Source organism: Desmodus rotundus, chromosome 12 (assembly GCF_022682495.2).
Source record: "Desmodus rotundus isolate HL8 chromosome 12, HLdesRot8A.1, whole genome shotgun sequence".
Taxonomy (NCBI): Eukaryota; Metazoa; Chordata; class Mammalia; order Chiroptera; family Phyllostomidae; genus Desmodus; species Desmodus rotundus.
In genome coordinates, this window is record NC_071398.1 from 49,077,561 (window position 1) to 49,096,090 (window position 18,530).

Sequence of the window (18,530 nt, forward strand, 5' to 3'; positions counted from 1 at the left end):
ATTACAATGTTGTGCATCATGGTGACTGAATCTTTGGTGCTCCCTTGATATTTTTTTAAAGATTTTTTTATTAATTTTTAGAGAGGGGGAAGGGAGGGAGAAAGAGAGGGAGAGAAACATCAATGTGTGGTTGACTCTCATGTGCCCCCTACTGAGGACCTGGCCTGCAACCCAGGCATGCGCCCTGACTGGGAATAGAACTGGCAACCCTTTGGTTCACAGGCCCGCACTCAATCCACTGAGCCACACCAGCCAAGGGCCCTTGATTTTTTTTTTCTTTTTGTTTTTGTTTTCACCTCACTCTACAACCCCAGGAGGGGGGCTGAGTTAGGGCAGGGGTCCAAAAATGGAGAGGAAGATATGGATGAAAGGGATATTTGGGAGGCAGATTCACTTGGACTTGGGAACCAAAAGGGATGAGGGTTGCAAGAAAGAGAGGGGGGCCATGGGCTGTGCTATTCATTTTCCTCTGCTTCCATAACCGATGACCACAACCCATCCACGTCTATTACCTCAGTTTCTGTAGGGCAGAGTCGGGGTGGCTCCTTCGGGTCTCTCTAAGCCGAAATCAGGATGTCAGCGCCCTTACTTGGGACTGTCCTCCTCCCAGCTCATTCAGGTGCTGGCTGAATTCAGTTATTGTAGCCCAGGGACTGAAGTCCTTGGCTCTTGCTGTTCATCAGCTGGGGCTGGTCTGCTGGGGAGGCTCCTCCAGCCAGAGAAGATGCTCTGCTTTTAGGGCTCATTGATTACATTGGACCCACCTGGATAACAGGTGTATGAGTCAGGGTTCTCCAGGGAAACAGAGCCAAGAGGAGACATACATATACACACATATATCTCCATATATATTGAGATATCTATCTAGTTAAAATATATATTTATAAGGTGATGGATATGTATTAATGTATTACTTGGTAATCAGCTATCTATATCTATGTAATATATACACACCCATGCATATATGATTTATATCAAGGAATTGGGTTTTGAGGTGCTAGGTGCCAGTGAACCCCAGCTCCATGGGGCATACTATGGAGTCTCAGGCAGGCAGGAGTAGATGCAAAATCTCTAGGCAGAGTTTCCCTTTCCTCAGGAAAACCTCCATTTTGCTCTTCTTTCAGCTGATCAGATGATGCCCATGCATTCTCAAAGGTGACCTCCTTCATTCAGAGTCCATTGCTTGTAGGTGTAACCACACCGACACAATGCCTCCACAGCAACACCTGATTAGTGTTTGGCTGAATGACCAGGGTACTATAGCCTGGCCAAGCAGACACACTAAATTAACCATCATGCCAGCATAACCTCCTTGTCTTAGGGTTCATAACTTGAATCACATCTGCAAACTCCCTTTGCCAGGTGATGCAACATATTTGTGCGTCCCAGGGATTCATGCCTAGACATCCTTAGAGGTGCATTCTGTCTACCCCATGGACCTCAGAGGCCAGGTCCTGGGAGTGTGAGGAGGAAGAGAAGGAGAGGAAGGAGGAGGAGGAGGGGGGGGAGAAAGGAAGAGAGGGAGAGACAGACACAGAGAGAAAGAGAGGAAAGCCAAAGCGAGAAAGTGGGGACTGTGCCAATAGAGGGAGCCCCAGGAGAAGCTGTCACACTAGGGAGTGGATTGCAGCACTTCCGAGAACAGCTGAGTTCTGTCTCTGGAGCTCCCTGTGATGAGTCTCAGCTCCTTCTTCCTTCCAGCTGACTCATCTGGCTGTGACCTTGTCTCCCTAAAGCTCAGACCATCTCTAGTTCCCTCCCCCTTTGTCCGCCAACCCTATAAGGAAACGTTCCTGGGAGCCTGTTGCAGGTTCTGTGAAGGAAAGGGGTGCTTTGGTACAAGGAGAAAAGCTGAGGAAACAAGGAACTCCAAGAGATAATTGCTGCAAACTCATGGCCAAAGTACTATAAGCCTCAGTCTCCCATCTGGGAGTGGTGGAGTCCCTGCCTTTGTTCTTCCTGCCCTGACACTAACTGTGCGGGTGGGATCATGACAAGAGCTTGTGCATCGGTGCCAGACAGGCTTGACTTGGAGTCCCTGTCACATCAACTCTTGCCCACGTGGCTTCAGGTGAGTTTCTCCACAGTGATCCTCACAAGAATCCATACAAGCAGCGATCGTGCCTGCATACAGTTTATCAGGCCGTGTCTAGGCACGTAATGATTGAAATAATAATGATGATAATGGTAATTATAGTAACAACAGCTCACAGTCCTGAATGAGTGCTAACTGAATTCAGGTGCCTTAGTCCACACATCTTATGTGTAAACTATTTGGATTCTCACCAAATCCCTATGAAGGAAGTCCTGCCAGGATTTTCATTCTACATGGCACCCACATGCCTCCAGAGGCATGTGGCTGTCTTTCACTACGTCACAGAGTCAACAAGAGGCAGCGTTACAATGAGACCCAGGAGGCCTGGCTCCAGATCCTCTGAGAGCCAGAATGTAATAATCGCTGACCATCGATCCTCCAAACATACATTCGCAAGCGGACACCACTGTTATTGCCATTTTATAGAAAAACAAAGTGAGCCTCAGAGAGATGAAATGATGTTCCCAAGGACAGAGAGCTAGTGAGAGGCAGATGTAGGTTTGAGAGCAGATTGGTGTGACTTCAGTCTATCTTTTAGTCACACCCAATAGCTGGCCACCTGAACTTGGTCCAGGAAGAGACGTTATGACCTCAACAGGGGAGAACTAACATTATGGGACATCCTAGGATGTTCCAGAGATTGTAATTTTGAGTGTGAGGCCCATATCCCAAACTTCTATCCCTAGTCAGGATTCATGGGCTGCGAGGGGAGCTTGGATTAATGTCAGTTACTGCTGTCTCCTAGTATGTTACTTTTCTTTTCTTTTCTTTTTTTAAGAATTTCAGGAAGTTTTTTTTAAAAAAGATTTTATTTATTTATTTTTAGAGAGCAGGGAAGGGAGGGAAAAAGAGAGGGAGAGAAACACCAATGTGTGGTTGCCTCTTGAGCGCCCCCTACTGGGGACCTGGCCCGCAACCCAAGCATATGCCCTGACTGGGAATTGAACCACGACAGTTTGGTTCCCAGGCCTGTGCTCAATCCACTGAGCCACATCACCCAGGGCTCCTAGTATTTTTCTAATTTACCCTCCTGCTCTGACTGAATACTTTTTATTTGACTCCCTCATGAGGGCTATATGCAGGGGGCTCAGCTAATGAAAATGGCCCCATATACTCTGACCATGGTGCTGAAAGTAGACTCGCACAGAAAACTCCTGATTAGAACCATGGACAGCAGTGGCAGATTTTTGCCCCGCCCCCCAACCCCACCCCTCCTAGTGATGGGTCCAGATGGGTGAATTAGGGAAGGTGTCTAGATACAAGTCCAGAGGTGCTGGGGACATCAAGAGAAGGAGCCAGAATTTTATAGGACACAGGGAAGCTCAACATGTGGATGAGGGTCAGCTTGACCACAGAATGCTGTCATATGGAGAAGACAAATTCTTTTCTACTCAGCACTGGGGCAGGCAGACAGGAAGCAAAAGTGGAAGCAGCCTGGACTTGGCTTGGTCACATGTTGTCTTCTGTGCACTCACTATGAGAGTTCCTTGTGAGTGCAATAAGAATGCTACCCTGGCTGGTGTGGCTCAATGGATTGAGCACCAGTCCGCAAACCAAAGAATCACCGGTTCAATTCCCAGTCAGCGCACATGCCTAGGTTGCAGTCCAAGTCCCCAGGAGGGGGCGCTTGAGAGGCAACCACACATTGATGTTTCTTCCCTTCTTTCTCTTTCCCTTCCCCTCTCTCTGAAAATAAATAAATAAAATACCTTAAAAAAAAAAGAATGCCTTCATACAATGTCAAGGAAGTGCTATTTTACAAATATTACATCATCACTTTTCCCCCTATTGCAGTAAAGTTCACAAAACACAACATTTACCACTTAAAAGTGTACCATTCAGACTTCCAGCCAAGATGGAGGTGTAGGTAGACACACTGGGCCTCCTTGCACAACCAAAAGAAGTACAACAACAATTTAAAAACAAAAAACAACCAAAACTGACAGAAAATCGCACTGTATGGAAGTTCGACAACCAAGGAATTAAGAAGAAACATTCATCCAGACTCACAGGAGGAGCGGAGACAGGCAGCTGGACAGAGAGGACTCGTGGCAAGGCAGTGGCTGGAGGACCAGGATAGGCAGACAAGGCAGAAGCTGGCAGACACAGTGAGGCGGCGGATTGTGGAGTGGAGTGGGCAAGGCTGCTGTTGGCCAGCAAGGCAGCAGCTGGTGGACCCCGCGACAGACCTTGCAAGCCAGAGCTCCAGCTCAGGGAAATAAAGCCTCAAACCACTGACTGAAAACACCTGTGGGGGTTGAGGCTCCAGAGGGAGAAACTCCCAGCCTTAAAGGGGCATTCGTTGGAGAGACTCAAAGGGTCCTAGAAAGTACACAAACCACCCATCTGGGAATCAGCACCAGAAGGGCCCAATTTGATTGTGGGTAGTGGGGGAAGTGGCTGAAAGCTGGTGGAGAGCCCAGCAAGCACAAATGTTCCCTCTCGGCCCCTCCCCTGTGTACAGCGTCACAGCACAGCAACCAGCATTACCCAGCCCCCGTGAATACCTAAGGCTCCGCCCCCTACTACGTAACACGTGCTACCAGACCCCCCCCCCAAAAAAAGGCCCAAATGAAAGAACAGATCAAAACTCCAGAAAAAATACAACTAAGCGATGAAGAGATAGCCAACCCATCAGATGCACAGTTCAAAACACTGGTAATCAGGATGCTCACAGAATTGCTTGAATTTGGTCACAAATTAGATGAAAAAATGAAGGCTATGCTAAGTGAAATAAAGGAAAATGTACCGGGAACCAATAGTGATGCGAAGGAAACTGGGACTCAAATCAACGGTGTGGACCAGAAGGAAGAAACAAACATCCAACCAGAAAAGAAGGGAGAAACAATAACTCAAAAAAAATAAGGAGAGGCTTAGGAACCTCCAGGACATCTTGAAATGTTCCCATAAGATGGCAGCTGGCGGATCCCGCGAGGCGGTGGCTGGTGGACCCAGTGGTCCCACATTCTCAGGTAGATAAACCAGGAGAAACAAAGGGGGAGCAAAATAGACCTCGCAACCCAGAGTTCCAGTGCAGGGAAATAAAGCCCCAAACCACTGACTGAAAACACCTGTGGGAGTTGAGGTGGCAGCAGGAGAAACTCCCAGACTCACAGGAGAGTTGGTTGGAGAGACCCACAGGGTCCTACAACGTACACAAGCCCACCCACCTGGGAATCAGCACCAGAAGGGCCCACCTTGCTTGTGGGTAGTGGGGGAAGTGATTGATATCCGGCAGAGAGCGGAGCAAGCACCATTGTTCCCTCTCAGACCCTCCCCCACAGACAGTGTCACAGCGCAGCAACGACCTGGGTTGCCCCGCCCTGGCGAACACCTAAGGCTCAGCCCCTTTACATAACAGATGCGCCAAGAAAAAAAAAAGAGGCCCAAATGAAAGGACAGATCAAAGCTCTAAAAAAATACAACTAAGCGATGAAGAGATAACCAACCTATCAGATGCACAGTTCAAAACACTGGTAATCAGGATGCTCAAAGAATTGGTTGAATTTGGTCACACATTAGATGGAAAAATGAAGGCTGTGCTAAGTGAAATAAAGGAAAATGTACAGGGAACCAATAGTGATGGGAAGGAAACTGGGACTCAAATCAACGGTGTGGACCAGAAGGAAGAAACAAACATCCAACCAGAAAAGAAGGGAGAAACAAGAATTTAAAAAAATGAGGAGAGGCTTAGGAACCTCCAGGACATCTTGAAACGTTCCAACATCCGAATCATACGGGTGTCAGAAGGACAAGAGGAAGAGCAAGAAAACTTATTTGAACAAATAGTGAAGGAGAACTTCCCCAATCTGGCAAATGAAATAAGACTTCCAGGAAGTCCAGGAAGCTCAGAGAGTCCCAAAGAAGCTGGACCCAAGGAGGAACACACCAAGGCACATCATCATTACATTATCCAAGATTAAAGATAAGGAGAGAATCTTCCAAGGAGAAAGAGACACAGTTAGCTATAGAGGAGTTCCCATAAAACTATCAGCTGATTTCTCAAAAGAGACCTTACAGGCAAGAAGGGGCTGGAAAGAAGTATTCCAAGTCATGAAAGGCAAGGACCTACGTCCAAGATTGCTCTATTCAGCAAAGCTATCATTTAGAATGGAAGGGCAGATAAAGTGCTTCTCAGATAAAGTCAAGTTAAAGGAGTTCATCATCACCAAGCCCTTATTATATGAAATGTTAAAGGGAGTTACCTAAGAAAAAGAAGATAAAAAATATGAACAGTAAAAATGACAGCAAACTCACAGTTATTAACAACCACACCTAAACAAAAACAAAAGCAAACTAAGCAAACAACTAGAACAGGAACAGAACCACAGAAATGGAGAACACATGGAGGGTTATCAACAGGGGAACGGGAGGGGGAGAGGGGGGGAAAGGTACAGAGAGTAAGTAGCATAAATGGTAGGTAGAAAATAGACAGGGTGAGGGTAAGAATGGTGTAGGAAATGGAGCCAAAAAACTTATATATGTGACCCACAGACATGAACTATAGGGGGGGAATGTGGGTGGGACGGGGTGTGCAGGGCGAAGGGGAACGAAGGGGGTAAAATGGGACAACTGTAATAGCATAATCAATAAAATATATTTTAAAATAAATAAAAAAAATAAAAGTGTACCATTCAGTGTCATTTGGTACATTCACAATTGGATGCAACCGTTGCCTCTATGAAGTTCTAAAATATTTTCATCATCCCTACAAAACACCGTGTACCCCTTGTACCAGTCAAGGTTTGTCACAGAGACAGACCGGTAGGATGCATGTAAACAGAGAGATTTATTTCGTGGAATTGGCTCACACAAGTCTGGAGCCTGGCAAACACGAAATCCGAAGGGTGGGCTGGCAGGCAAAGGACCAAAGAGAGCTGGTGTTGCAGTTCAGGTCCACAGGTCAGTCTTTTGTTCTGTTCAGGCCATCAGCTGATCAGGCCCAACCCTGTGACGGAGGGCAATTTGCTTTACTTTCATTTCTTGGAGCTGGTCTGGGGAACTGGATTCCGGGAAGATTAGGGAGTTGGGACCAAGGATCGTTTTTTTACCCTAAATTGTTTATCAGGTAAAAATTTTAAAACATTAGTTACGTTGGCAGTAATGGTGGAGCTAGACAGTATTGCACCTTCTCCAAGCTGACGCTCTTCTCCTGGAACAGCAAGGGCCACAGGACTGGGTCCCCCCTGGGCTGAGCTCCAGGTCTGAGGAGAGCCGCAGATCTGCACCCTTGGAGAGGCTGAGCCCCACGCCGTCCAGGAGAACATGACAGCTGGCCTTGCAGACACCTCCTTCACCTCTGTCTGACCTCACCTGACTCACCTAGGACAATGAGGAAGTCCCTTCCCAATGACCCCAGCTCTGCCTGGAAGCCGACCTGCAGGTGCTGTGGCCCAGCAACCCCTCCCTGGGCTGTTACCCTAGGAAGTCTCAGGCCTTTCCCTCCAGGTCCTGATTCTGCCCTGTTTCTTCCTCCTGGTCCTGGGCTCTCCCCTATGAGGTCATAATTACGTGACTCCATGCTGTGAGGGGCAGAGGCTAGAAGTCCACCTTCTCTACACACAGTGCCTGTGATCTGTGCCATAAATGAATCTAGGGGTGTCCATCAGCACCTGGAAAGAAATCCAGCCACCAGCCTGGACTTACCTGATTCTTCACAAACTCAACCTTCCATGAAGCACCACCCCCACCCCCACCAAACTCTGGACAACATGACTGATTCATTAATGCATTTGCTTCTGTAGACTTAGGGGCTTTTAGTTTAGAAAGAACTGAGTCACCTGGGAAGCACAGCCCAGGGGCACAGGACACAGAGAGGCACAGAGACAAGGGCATTGTGACTGAGCAGGGAGCCACCTGCCCTGGGGAGCCTGAGGGGGGTGACTGAGGGTCCGTCCAGGGTGCCACTCTCCTCTCTGTGCACCCCAGTAATAGCATGAAGGTCTCAAGAGAGTTTTATGGTTCGCCGTTTGCATGTGGGAAACCAAAGTGTTTGCCGGAGGAAAGGTGTGGGAGTGGGAGGGGACATTCGGTGTGTGAGGACCAGATGACAAGCCAGTGAGTGCCCCTCCCTCTATTGTCCATCTATATATGTATCTATGTATCAAAGCATGTATTGTCTGTGTATCTATCTGAGTATCTATGTATCTCTCAATTTATGTAACTAGGTATGTATCTAAGTCCAACTCTATGTATTTATGTGGCTAAGTATCTGCATCTCTGTGTATATTAGTATGAATCTCTGCATCTAAGGGTCTGTGCCAGTTTCTCTATATCCACCTCTGTCTCTATGTGACTATTTTCTTCGTTTTTTCCGTTAATTTTATTGTTGACACTCTTACAGATGTTCACAATCCCCCCTTTTGCCAACTTCTACCCAGCGCCCACTCCCTCTTTTCTCTGGCTATCAGTATGTATCAATTTATGTGACTATAATGTATGTATGAATGTATGTACGTATGTATTGATGTGGTTAAAAAGTCCTTTTAGGTTTTTCTGTAAAATAAAAGACACGTTTTTCATTTTCACCAGTAACTTTATTGATTTGGATATTTTGAGTAGCTGGCTATTTCCTGCCATTGGCTTCTAGTGGGTGGAGGCCAGGGCTGCTGCTAAACATCTTCCAAAGCATAAGACAGCCCCACAGCCAAGAACTATTTGGCCAAAATATCCATAGTACCCAGAAACTTTGCAAACCACTTTTGACACATGTAATCAGTCATAGTACCTTCTCCATATACTGCAAAAATCTTTTTTTTTTGCATTTCAGTTGCATTCTTGAAATAATTCTTGAAATAATAAAGCATAATATGCTGAAAACATTGTGTATTTTCTCCCATCTTCAACATAAAAATGGCTGCCCCCAAATTCACCAACTTTGATAAGTTTTTTTTTTAAATGCACGTTGATATGACAGCTGTCACAATACAATCTAACAAAATTGTTTCTAATAATGTTAAAGACAACTACACACTACTAGAGCCATCATACAGGAAAAAAACTAAAGAGACTTTTTGGCCAACCCAATATGTATGTGTTTATGAACTACCTTTATACCAGTATCTGCTTATGTAACTCTGTTACTAACAATCTATGTAACTAACTCTATATACATCTATCTATGTATGTATGTATCTCATGATCTGTTTATGTATCCATGTATCTAAATACCTGTGTAACTATTTCTATATCCATCTATGTATGTATCCATTTATGTACATATGTAACTATTCATACCTCTATGTATCTGAGTGTCTAGGTATCCATGTACGTATCGTGTATCGATCAATTTATCTATTTATCATCTATCTTTGATGATTTAATACTCTGTGGGTTTTGTCTGGACATGGGCTCCACCTGGTTGTGAAATATCTCACTAGAAATGCCTTCCAGAAACAAGGCCTCTTGGAACCCAAAGAGGGGAAGATAGAGGCGGGCCTGGGAGCACCCAGAATCACTTCCTGTGACACTGCAGAAATGAGCCCATGACGTGGCTCCTGGGAATCCATCCTGCATACTTCCTGACCGGCAGGGCCCTGTTGTCAAACCTCAAGGACAAGGACAAAGAAGACAGTGAGAGGCTGGTCATGTCTCCCAATCCCACCTTCTTCCTGGGCCTCGGTGAGTTGGAACGTAGGGGCAGGACCTCAGGGACAAAAGGGGTGGCATTCAGGGTGGGGTCCGGGCCCCACATCAGTCCAGCCTCTAGTGCAGGACCTGCTGGGCCCTGGGACAGAGTCAGTCATGCAGACAATGACTGATTTGTGTCACCTGCACTGAAGCCTCCAGGCGAGGGACCAGGGCCACTAACATGTTCTCCACACTGAGATGGGGACAGGTCAGACACAGACAGGCCAGAGGGCGCTTGGCTGGGAGGCGACTGGGAACTTGTAGGGAACCCGTTATAGGGGAAGGAAGCTGGCTGCTGGGAGTCACGTTGATGAGGGTGGTTTGGAAGGTCCAGCAGAAAGGAGGTCTTCCCCTGCAGTGCACGGACAGCGACCCTCGTTTAGAAAACTGGGCGGTGGGCGTTTTCCTCACTGGGGTTTCTCTTGCAGTGCTCTGCCTGGGCCAGACGATCCACACGCAGGAGGGTGAGTCATTTCTGTCCTCAGCCTTTCCTGACGGCTGCGAACACCCACAGGACGTCCCCACTGATTTCTAGATGCCTGAGATCCCATAAACACTGGACCTCTGGTTCTCACCCACTCGAACCTGCCTCCTCCTCAGTCCGCTCCCGTTTTCTCAGTGAAGGTCATCAGTCCAGGAGCAGACAACACAGCATCCTTGATTCTCCTTTTCTCGCCCCCATGTTTCTGCATCCCAGAATCCTGTTGATTTCAACCCACGTGTTCTCACCTGTCCTCACATGTACCCACATCCCTGCTGGGTACTGTGTCCCCAGTCTGCGCTCCCTCAGCTCCCCTCTCCACTGCAGCTACTGGGGTCTCCAAGGGCTTCTCCCTGCTGGCTCCGCCCTCTTCCCTCCTGCAGGCGAATTTAGAAGACATAAATCTGATGATTTAACTTCCCAGCTGAAAAACTCAAGTGGTTGAATGGAGGTCAGATCAGATCCCTTATCAATATATTTCCCGTGGTTGTGTCTAGCCACATCCTGCCCTGCTCTGTCCGACTCCCTTATCGCCAGACACATTGGGTTTCTTTCAGTCTCTCAAACAGGCTGCGCTCACCCTGCACACAGTCCTGTCTCACACCCTGACTTCTCTGCCTCCAGCACCCCGGCCCCCCTGATCTGCTCAGCTGAGCAACTTCCTGTGTGTTCATCACATCTTTGCTCAGACTTCTGTTTCCCAGATGGGGAAGGGTGTCCTTGTTATGCGCTCTCCTTATACCTCTGGGTACTCATCACAGGTCTGTCTGGCCTCAAGGCCTTTTTCAGCAATCTATTCATCCCCTACTCCCCTGCATATAATAGAGAGCATGTCCATAGCTTATTTCTGTCTCTCATAGCGATGCAGTCTCTGTGGAGTTTGGCAAGAGACAGTGTGGCAGCCCCAGTGTGTCACCAGGGATACAGGCTCCCTCAGTCTGCTCCACAACCTTAGTTTACAGCCACCAGCACTAAGGTTGCCTCTTGGTGCAAGATGGCTGCCAGGTCTCCAGCCATTGCATGTGTTTGCAAAGAAAGACAGAAGTGGAAAAAGGTCCTCCAGGCTTAATTGCCACCTGGCAAGATATCTCACTGGGAATCTCACCGTCTCATTGACACAGACATGGTCACACAGCTGCACATAACTAATCCTGAAGTTGCCAGGTGCTGTGTTTTGTTCCATGAGGCACTGACCCTGGTTATAAAGTGATGCCCTGATTCAAATGAGGATGGAGAGTACAGATGCAGTGGAGGTGACGCCAGGCCAGTCTCTACCTCATTGTCCTCCTGTCCTCATAGGGAAGGAAAAGCTATTTCCTCACGATGGAACCTGAGATCCTGCTCTGCTTCTTCCCAGGAGCCCTTCCCAGGCCCTCCATCAGGGCCGAGCCGGGCCCCGTGCTCCCCCGGGGACAGCCCGTGACCATCGTGTGCCGGGGCCCAGCCTGGGCTGATGTGATCCGCCTGGAGTTTAGAAGATCTGCTTTTAGGGATCAGAAAATCTCATCTCAACGTGGCTCACCATGGACAGAGGCCAGATTTCTCACCCCCGCAGTGAGTGAAGACACTGTTGGGCATTATTGCTGCTACTATCGGAAAGGGTCCAGCTGGTCTGAGCCCAGTAAGTCCCTGGAGCTGAAGGTGACAGATGAGGACGTCTCCAATCCACCTTCAGGTTTGACCTAGGTCCCTGTACCCTGTCCCCACCCATGTCCTCTGTCCAGGCTCCCTGCTCACCTGCGGACCCCCAGTCCTGTGGCTCCCCTGACCCCCTGCACACATGTCCTTTGACCTTTACGCCTGGAGCCCTGGTCCCATCTGGACACCATGATGGCCTGGATACTGAACCCAGCGTGGGACAGGCTGGGAGCTGTCCCTGCAGGACTGGGTGGGGAGTGGACTTGCAGATACCAGGTAGGGACACCTCCCCTTCAAGGGGACATGTGCCCTTTTGTTCAGGATAGTGTTAACTGTGCTTTTACCTGGGCCAGACACTAAGGGGCCCCGGGCAATGTCCACACTTTTCTCTTTGTCCTGCTGTGACTCAGACACCCCATGGGTCAGTGTGCATGTCTGTGGTGGCCCCAATCTTCCAGGCCTGGGGGGTGTTCCCCGAGTTTATTCTGACCCTGTGACCTCCCCCTGCCGGAGGGAGGCAGAGTAACCTGACAGGTGGGGTCAGCCTCCAGGACCCTCTTGTCCTGTGGCCAAGTGATACATCTACCCCCCACCCTGTTTCTCTGGGGACCATCATCAACGGCTTTGTGCTAACATATGGAAGGTGATAGAACATTCAGAGGGGTGTCCAGCCCCTCAGACACATCAGAGCAGAGAATTCCATCCCACTCCTCACATGTGCCTGTCCCCTTTCTGTGGAGACCAGGGGGCGTCCTGTGTGCTGAGAGGTGCAGAGAAAGAGGCAGATGTGGGCGCTGTGGGAGCTGCAGGGCCCAGCTGAGAGGCACAGCCGAGGATGAACCTGGGCTCAGAGCTTCTCCTGCCCCCTCACAGGAACCTCTGGAGACTTCAGTCCCCTACCCGGAGCCCCTCTTGGGCTGGGGAGTGGGGCCCTCAGCCTGGTGCATCCCCTCCTGGGGGCTCTGCTGGGGAGTGGGCAGTGGGGTGGCAGTGGGGAGGGGTCCTGCTTCTCTCTTGGCGGGGGGACACTCAGCAGGCAGGGACCTCAACTGCAAGGGGCCTGTTCAGCCCGGGGGTGTGAGAGCCGGGAGGGGAGACTCGCCTGGATCCCTGAGCGAGACTGAGTTTGCAGCTGTGCCCTGAACTGGGGGCCTGTGGTTGACTGGTAGTGAAGCCTGGGGGTGCGAGCCCAGGGGTCTGGAGGTGGGGATGGCAGGGGCTGGGTGCTCCCAGGGAAGGGAGAGTCTCTGCAGAGACAAAAACCAGTCTTTTCTCACTCCTACGAACAACCCCTGTAGCCACCCTCCACCCCCACAGGAGCAGGCTCCCAGATAGTCAAGTCACCTGGGAGCGTGTCCAGGGCAGTGTTGGAAGGGACGGGCCTGCCCAATAAAGGAGGAACTGCTGAATCATAGGGCTTGGGATTGGCTGATTCTTGTCCACCTGTCAGTGACCCCCTGTCCTCTTCTTCCAGGCCCCGCCTCCCAGAATTACACGTTGGGGAACTATGTCCGCATCAGCCTGGCCTGCGTGGTGTTGCTGATCCTGGTGGCCATTGTGGCAGAGGCTGTGTACAGCTGGCACAGGTGGACACAACGACCACAGGAATAGAGACAAGGGAGCTCCTGCCACAGAAATTAGACTCCAGCCCCCCAGGAGGGGCCTCCCCCAGGGCCCCAGGCTCCCACTGGAGCCCAAGAGACCCAGAGCCACCCCTGGTCTCTGAATTTCACGGTGCACCTGGTGAGGTTGCCCTGTGCTCTGGACTCTGTCCTTGGACGTGTGCAGGAGGAGCAGGGACCTGGCCTCCTGTTGGTCCGTCTCCTCCTCCATGGTTTGGCTCCAGGCAAGACACTCACCCCATTCATGGCCCAGCCCCACTCCTACCCGGGTCTCCCTTCTCTCCTGGTTCTCAGACAGGCCCCAGGTGCCTGCAGCCTCTGCCTCCCTCTTTCTCCTCCTGGAGCCCCACGTTCTCACCTGCTTTCTGGGGACCAGGCATGTGCTGCTCAAGACTTTGGTCTCACCCACACCTGTCATCTGTGGAACTGCACCTGCTTTGGGTCCCCGCACACCTACCTCTGTTCCTGGAATGGTCTCTGCCTCCTGCATCTGTCCCCTCGGCCCCAGCTGACTTGGATCTGAAATCCAGGGAAGAGACGCCGGCCAAAACCACAGGGAGATATCACTTCACACTCCTCAGGACGACTATTGCTGAAATCATTTTTAAATCATGGGTACTAGACTTACCGGGGGGGGGGTCACTTCATAAGGTATGTAAATGTCTAACCCCTATGCTGCACACTTGAAATAATATATGTCAACTGTAATTGAAGAATAAATTAAACATAATAATCAAAAAGCAGCAAGTGCGGCAAGGCTGTGGAGGAACGGGAGCCCCTGGGTCCCGTGGTGGGGATGCAGGGTGGTGCCGCCTCTGAGCGGATCTGCAGGGCTGTTCCTCCGAACTGGAACAGGGAATCTCCGTCCATCCAGCAGCCCCAGTTCCGGTTCGTGGATGCTTGTACATGCGCCCCCAGGACAGCGTGACTTACAAAGGCCAAGGGCACCACAGGCTCCTCAGACCTGGAGGAGGAAGCAAACACTGGGTCCGAGTGTCGCCTCCCGAGAAGGACCCACTGGCTTGGAAGACAAGGGACGAAGGGGCCGGCTGTCACCGAATGCGGGGTCTCCAGACGCTGGAAGACAAGGGACAGACTCTCCCCGGAGCCTCCAGGAGAGAAGGCAGCCCCGCAGACACCTCGAGGTCTGCCCGTTGGGACTCCCGACCTCCGGGACCCTGAGATCACACATCCGCATGACTGTGAGCCACCGCGCTGGTGCGCATTTGTCACAGCAGCGCGTGGAGTCTCGGGAGCCTGGAGTCCCACACTCCGGGGTCTCAGGACGCCCCAGAGCGTCTGGAAACCAGGGCAGAGGTTTCCTGACAAGCCTCTGACCTCAGCCCCTGACACTTCACCCAAACTCGGCCACCAGAGTCGGAAGCCCACCTGGGCACCCCCTGGGCTCCGGGGTCTGGGGAAGGTGGCTTGACTCGGAGACGCTGAGCGTGTGGCTGCGCTGCCCTTTGGTTCGCAGTCCAGTGCTCAGTCCACTGAGCCACACCAGCCAGGGCTGCAAGGTAATTTCTTTACCTCTAGGTTCTTATTGATCAATTTGTTTTCCAGATAAATAAACCAATCCCTGATGGGCTCTGGAGATCAGGATGTGGCGTCTTTGCACGGGGTCTTCCAGCCTCCCGCACACCATGTCCTGGAAGTGAGGGCATGAGGTTCATTGAGTTCTCTTTGTCCTGTTCATGCCTCCTTTGTTCCCACAATGCACTTCAATCATTTCCTTCTTTCCTTCTTCTTTTTTTTTTTTTTTTACATAGCTTTGGTCACACGGGCTGCAAAGCTGTCTCTTCATCTTTGTCATCATAGACCTTAAAGAAAGGTTCCTAGAAAGAAAGCCGACTGATTATGTAATTTAGTGGATTTGATGAAACAGGCGCCCTTGTGTTTTTAGGCCTGCCTGCCAGGTGTGAGGTGAACACCCGTTTCCCCGCGTCCTCCCCCATAGTATCTGTGGTCACCATCAGAAATGCTCCACTCTCACAGGTAATCTACAGTTCTTCAGTGCGGCTTTCCCTGCAATTTCTCTCGCTGTGAACGAATTGAGTATCTGTTTATGTGGTCACACATTCTCTGCACATATTCATACCCGGCACAAAGCTGCAGTTAAAATCTTTTAGTCGGCTTCAGTCAGTAACAGCCTTATCGAGGCATAGTTCACATGCTGTACGATTCACCCATTTTGAGGTGTATAATTCAATGTTTTATTGTATTGTATTCACAGAGTTGGGTGCCACCACTACAATCAATTTTAGAATAATGGTTTTACCCCCAAAGGAAACCCCATATCCATTAGCTGTTTATCCTGTTGTTGTTTTTTTCCTATTCATGGGCAACCATTAATCTTTCTATCTCTATAGATCTATCTGTTCTTGACATTTCACAGAACTGAAATCATACAATGTGTGGTCTTTTGTTCCTGTTTCCATCACTTAGAATAAAGTTTCCAGATTTCATTCATGTTGTGGCATGTGTCAATATTTTATTTCTTTTTTTCATGGTAAAATCAATTTATTCCAGTTATTTTAATTTTAGACAATATACCACATTTCAAAGTAAGAAACAAAATTATTATGATGTATGTAGATTGATATTAATTTTTTATAATGACCACTTCTTTTTATAGCTAATGTAATAGCATAATAATTCATTTCTTTTTTCTACAGTAATTCTTTATTTTTCTGAATTTATTCTTTTTTTAATTTTAATTTTTTATTGTTATTCAGTTACAGTTGTGTGCCTTTTCTCCCTGTCCCTCCCCCCCACCCATTTTATTTCTTTTTGTTGCTGAGTGATATTTCACGGTATGGATGCAACACACTTTACTTACCCATTCATGAGTTTTGCCCATTATTTTAAGAGATAATAGGTTTTCCCCATTTTAAAACATGTATATGTATATTTATTTACATGTAGGCAAGGTAGAATGAAGAACTAACCCACAAAATAACCCAAAAGTAATTTCATTATAAAAATATTTGTTTTCTGCTTGAACTGGAATGCTTTTAATGACTTGGGTGATAATTAGAGGTGAAACAAATATTTCAATTCTGATTAAGTATGATCTATTTGTATATACATATTTATTTTGATATTAATAAATCTACAAATATAGATACATTGTAAATAAATTATATGACTAACATAACCAACACTTAAAGTGCAATTGTGGGAAGTCATTGGTTTGTTTTTGGTATTCAGAAGGATAATTGAGGATTTTTTTTAGGTAAAATAGGAGAAAACACTTCTTATGAACCAAAACATACTAAAAAATAACTAAATACTATTTTATTAGAACTGGATTGATATACTCATAAATAAAATATATTTTTGAATATAGGAGTTGAGTTTATAAAATTTATATTATTATAAATATAAAGTTTTTATATGTGCTATCTTTATTTTTTTAATATATTTTATTGATTATGCTATTACAGTTGTCCTATTTTTTCTCCCCTTTGTCTCCACCCTGCACCCACCCCCCACCGTCATTCCCCCACCTTAGTTCATGTCCCTGGGTCATACATAGAAGTTCTTTGGCTTCTCCATTTCCTACACTATTCTTAATCTCCCCCTGTCTATTTTGTACCTACCATATGCTCAATATTTTTGGCTTCGTGGACTTTAAGATCTCTGTTTCAATGACTCAATCTACCATTGTAATGTGAAAGCAGCTATGGGAAATATGTAAATGAACAATGTTGTGTTTCATTGAAACTTTATTTAGAAGAAAAGAATGTGGGAGTAGACTTGACCCATTGGCCTTAGTCAAACCCCTGGCTTAGAAAGAGCAAAGCCTGGCATATGAGTTTTACTCAAGATATATTAATTATACCCATTATCATCATCACTATTGCCATTATCCCCATCCCCATCCCCATCATCAACACCATCACAATCAACATCACCCGTGGACAGTACGAAATTTCAGTCTGAACTTAGAAGGTCTTCTCACCCTTTCAAGAACACAGCTGAAGGAGTTTTCAGGAACTAGTATAAAGGACACATGGACAAAACCAAGGGGGAGGGTGGAGGGCGGGGAGGGAGGTGGGTTTGGCTGGGGAGGGGTGGAGGGGTGGGGAGAAATTGCAGACAACTGTAATTGAACAACAATAAAAAAAAAGGCAAAAAAAAAAAAGAACACAACTGAACCATGATTAATCCCCGCCCAGAACAGACCATAGTTCCAGATCATTCCAGGCAACACCCAATGAATTCAGTAAAAAATGTTGTTTGAAAAAGTTAAACAATCACAGTTCTTAACACAGTAGCTCTCTAATGGTAGAAATCACCTCTGAACCATCTGCAGGTAGCTGACTGAGTGAGACAGAGCAAGGATCGAACATCGGGTTTTGACTGGCCCTTCCCGCCTATATTAAGGGAGAGCAGAGACTTCAGATAAGAGGGGTCTGCAGGGTACAGAGCTAGCCATGGTAACGGAAAGAAGCATGTGAGAATTTTCTGGAAGACCAAGGGAAAGAAAGTATCAAAACCAAACGGCCAGCTGCAGAGATATTTTTCCACTGCTCAAAACAGTTTTTGAACTTGTTGATTTTGATGCTTTTAGTGCTTCTGCCCTGTTTTAGCTCTTCCACATTGGCAAAACATTTATTTCCCTTTGAGGCCTTTTTACATCCAGGCAAATAAACAACAACAAAAAAAACTTGCTCAAGGTGAGATCAGGTGAATAGGGAAGGTAGGGCACTGGACATCGGTTTTTGGTTAAAAACTGCTGGACACTCAGTGCCATGTGGGCAGGTGGCAAATGTGTTGAGTCTTCAAAACAAATTCACCAAAGCTGAGCACAGCCTCTCACAACAACGCCAGCTGGTCCACTGATACAGATGGGTTCCTAGAACACTCACCTAGCAGGGGAAACCTGTACTACAAGGGGTTCTCCCTCCAGAAGATAATTCCTGTTTTTTGGGGTCCCCCCTCATACCATAACTCCTCTGTAATTAAAATAATTTGTTGTGGACATAACAGACAAGGACGATGTAATATAAAGTTCAGATGTATGTTCAAGTATGGAAATTTTGTGTGTTATTACGAT

General features: G+C 47.8%; 1 protein-coding gene across 1 annotated transcript; it reads left to right on the top strand.

Moving 5' to 3' along the window:
- Positions 1 to 9,579: 9,579 nt before the first annotated feature.
- Positions 9,580 to 15,919, top strand: LOC128779751 (leukocyte-associated immunoglobulin-like receptor 2). Its single transcript, XM_053915872.1, has 4 exons — positions 9,580 to 9,715; positions 10,153 to 10,188; positions 11,563 to 11,880; positions 13,318 to 15,919. Exons 1-4 carry the CDS (start codon positions 9,580 to 9,582, stop codon positions 13,452 to 13,454), a joined length of 627 nt encoding a protein of 208 aa, XP_053771847.1. The 3' UTR covers positions 13,455 to 15,919.
- The last annotated feature ends 2,611 nt before the right edge of the window (positions 15,920 to 18,530 follow it).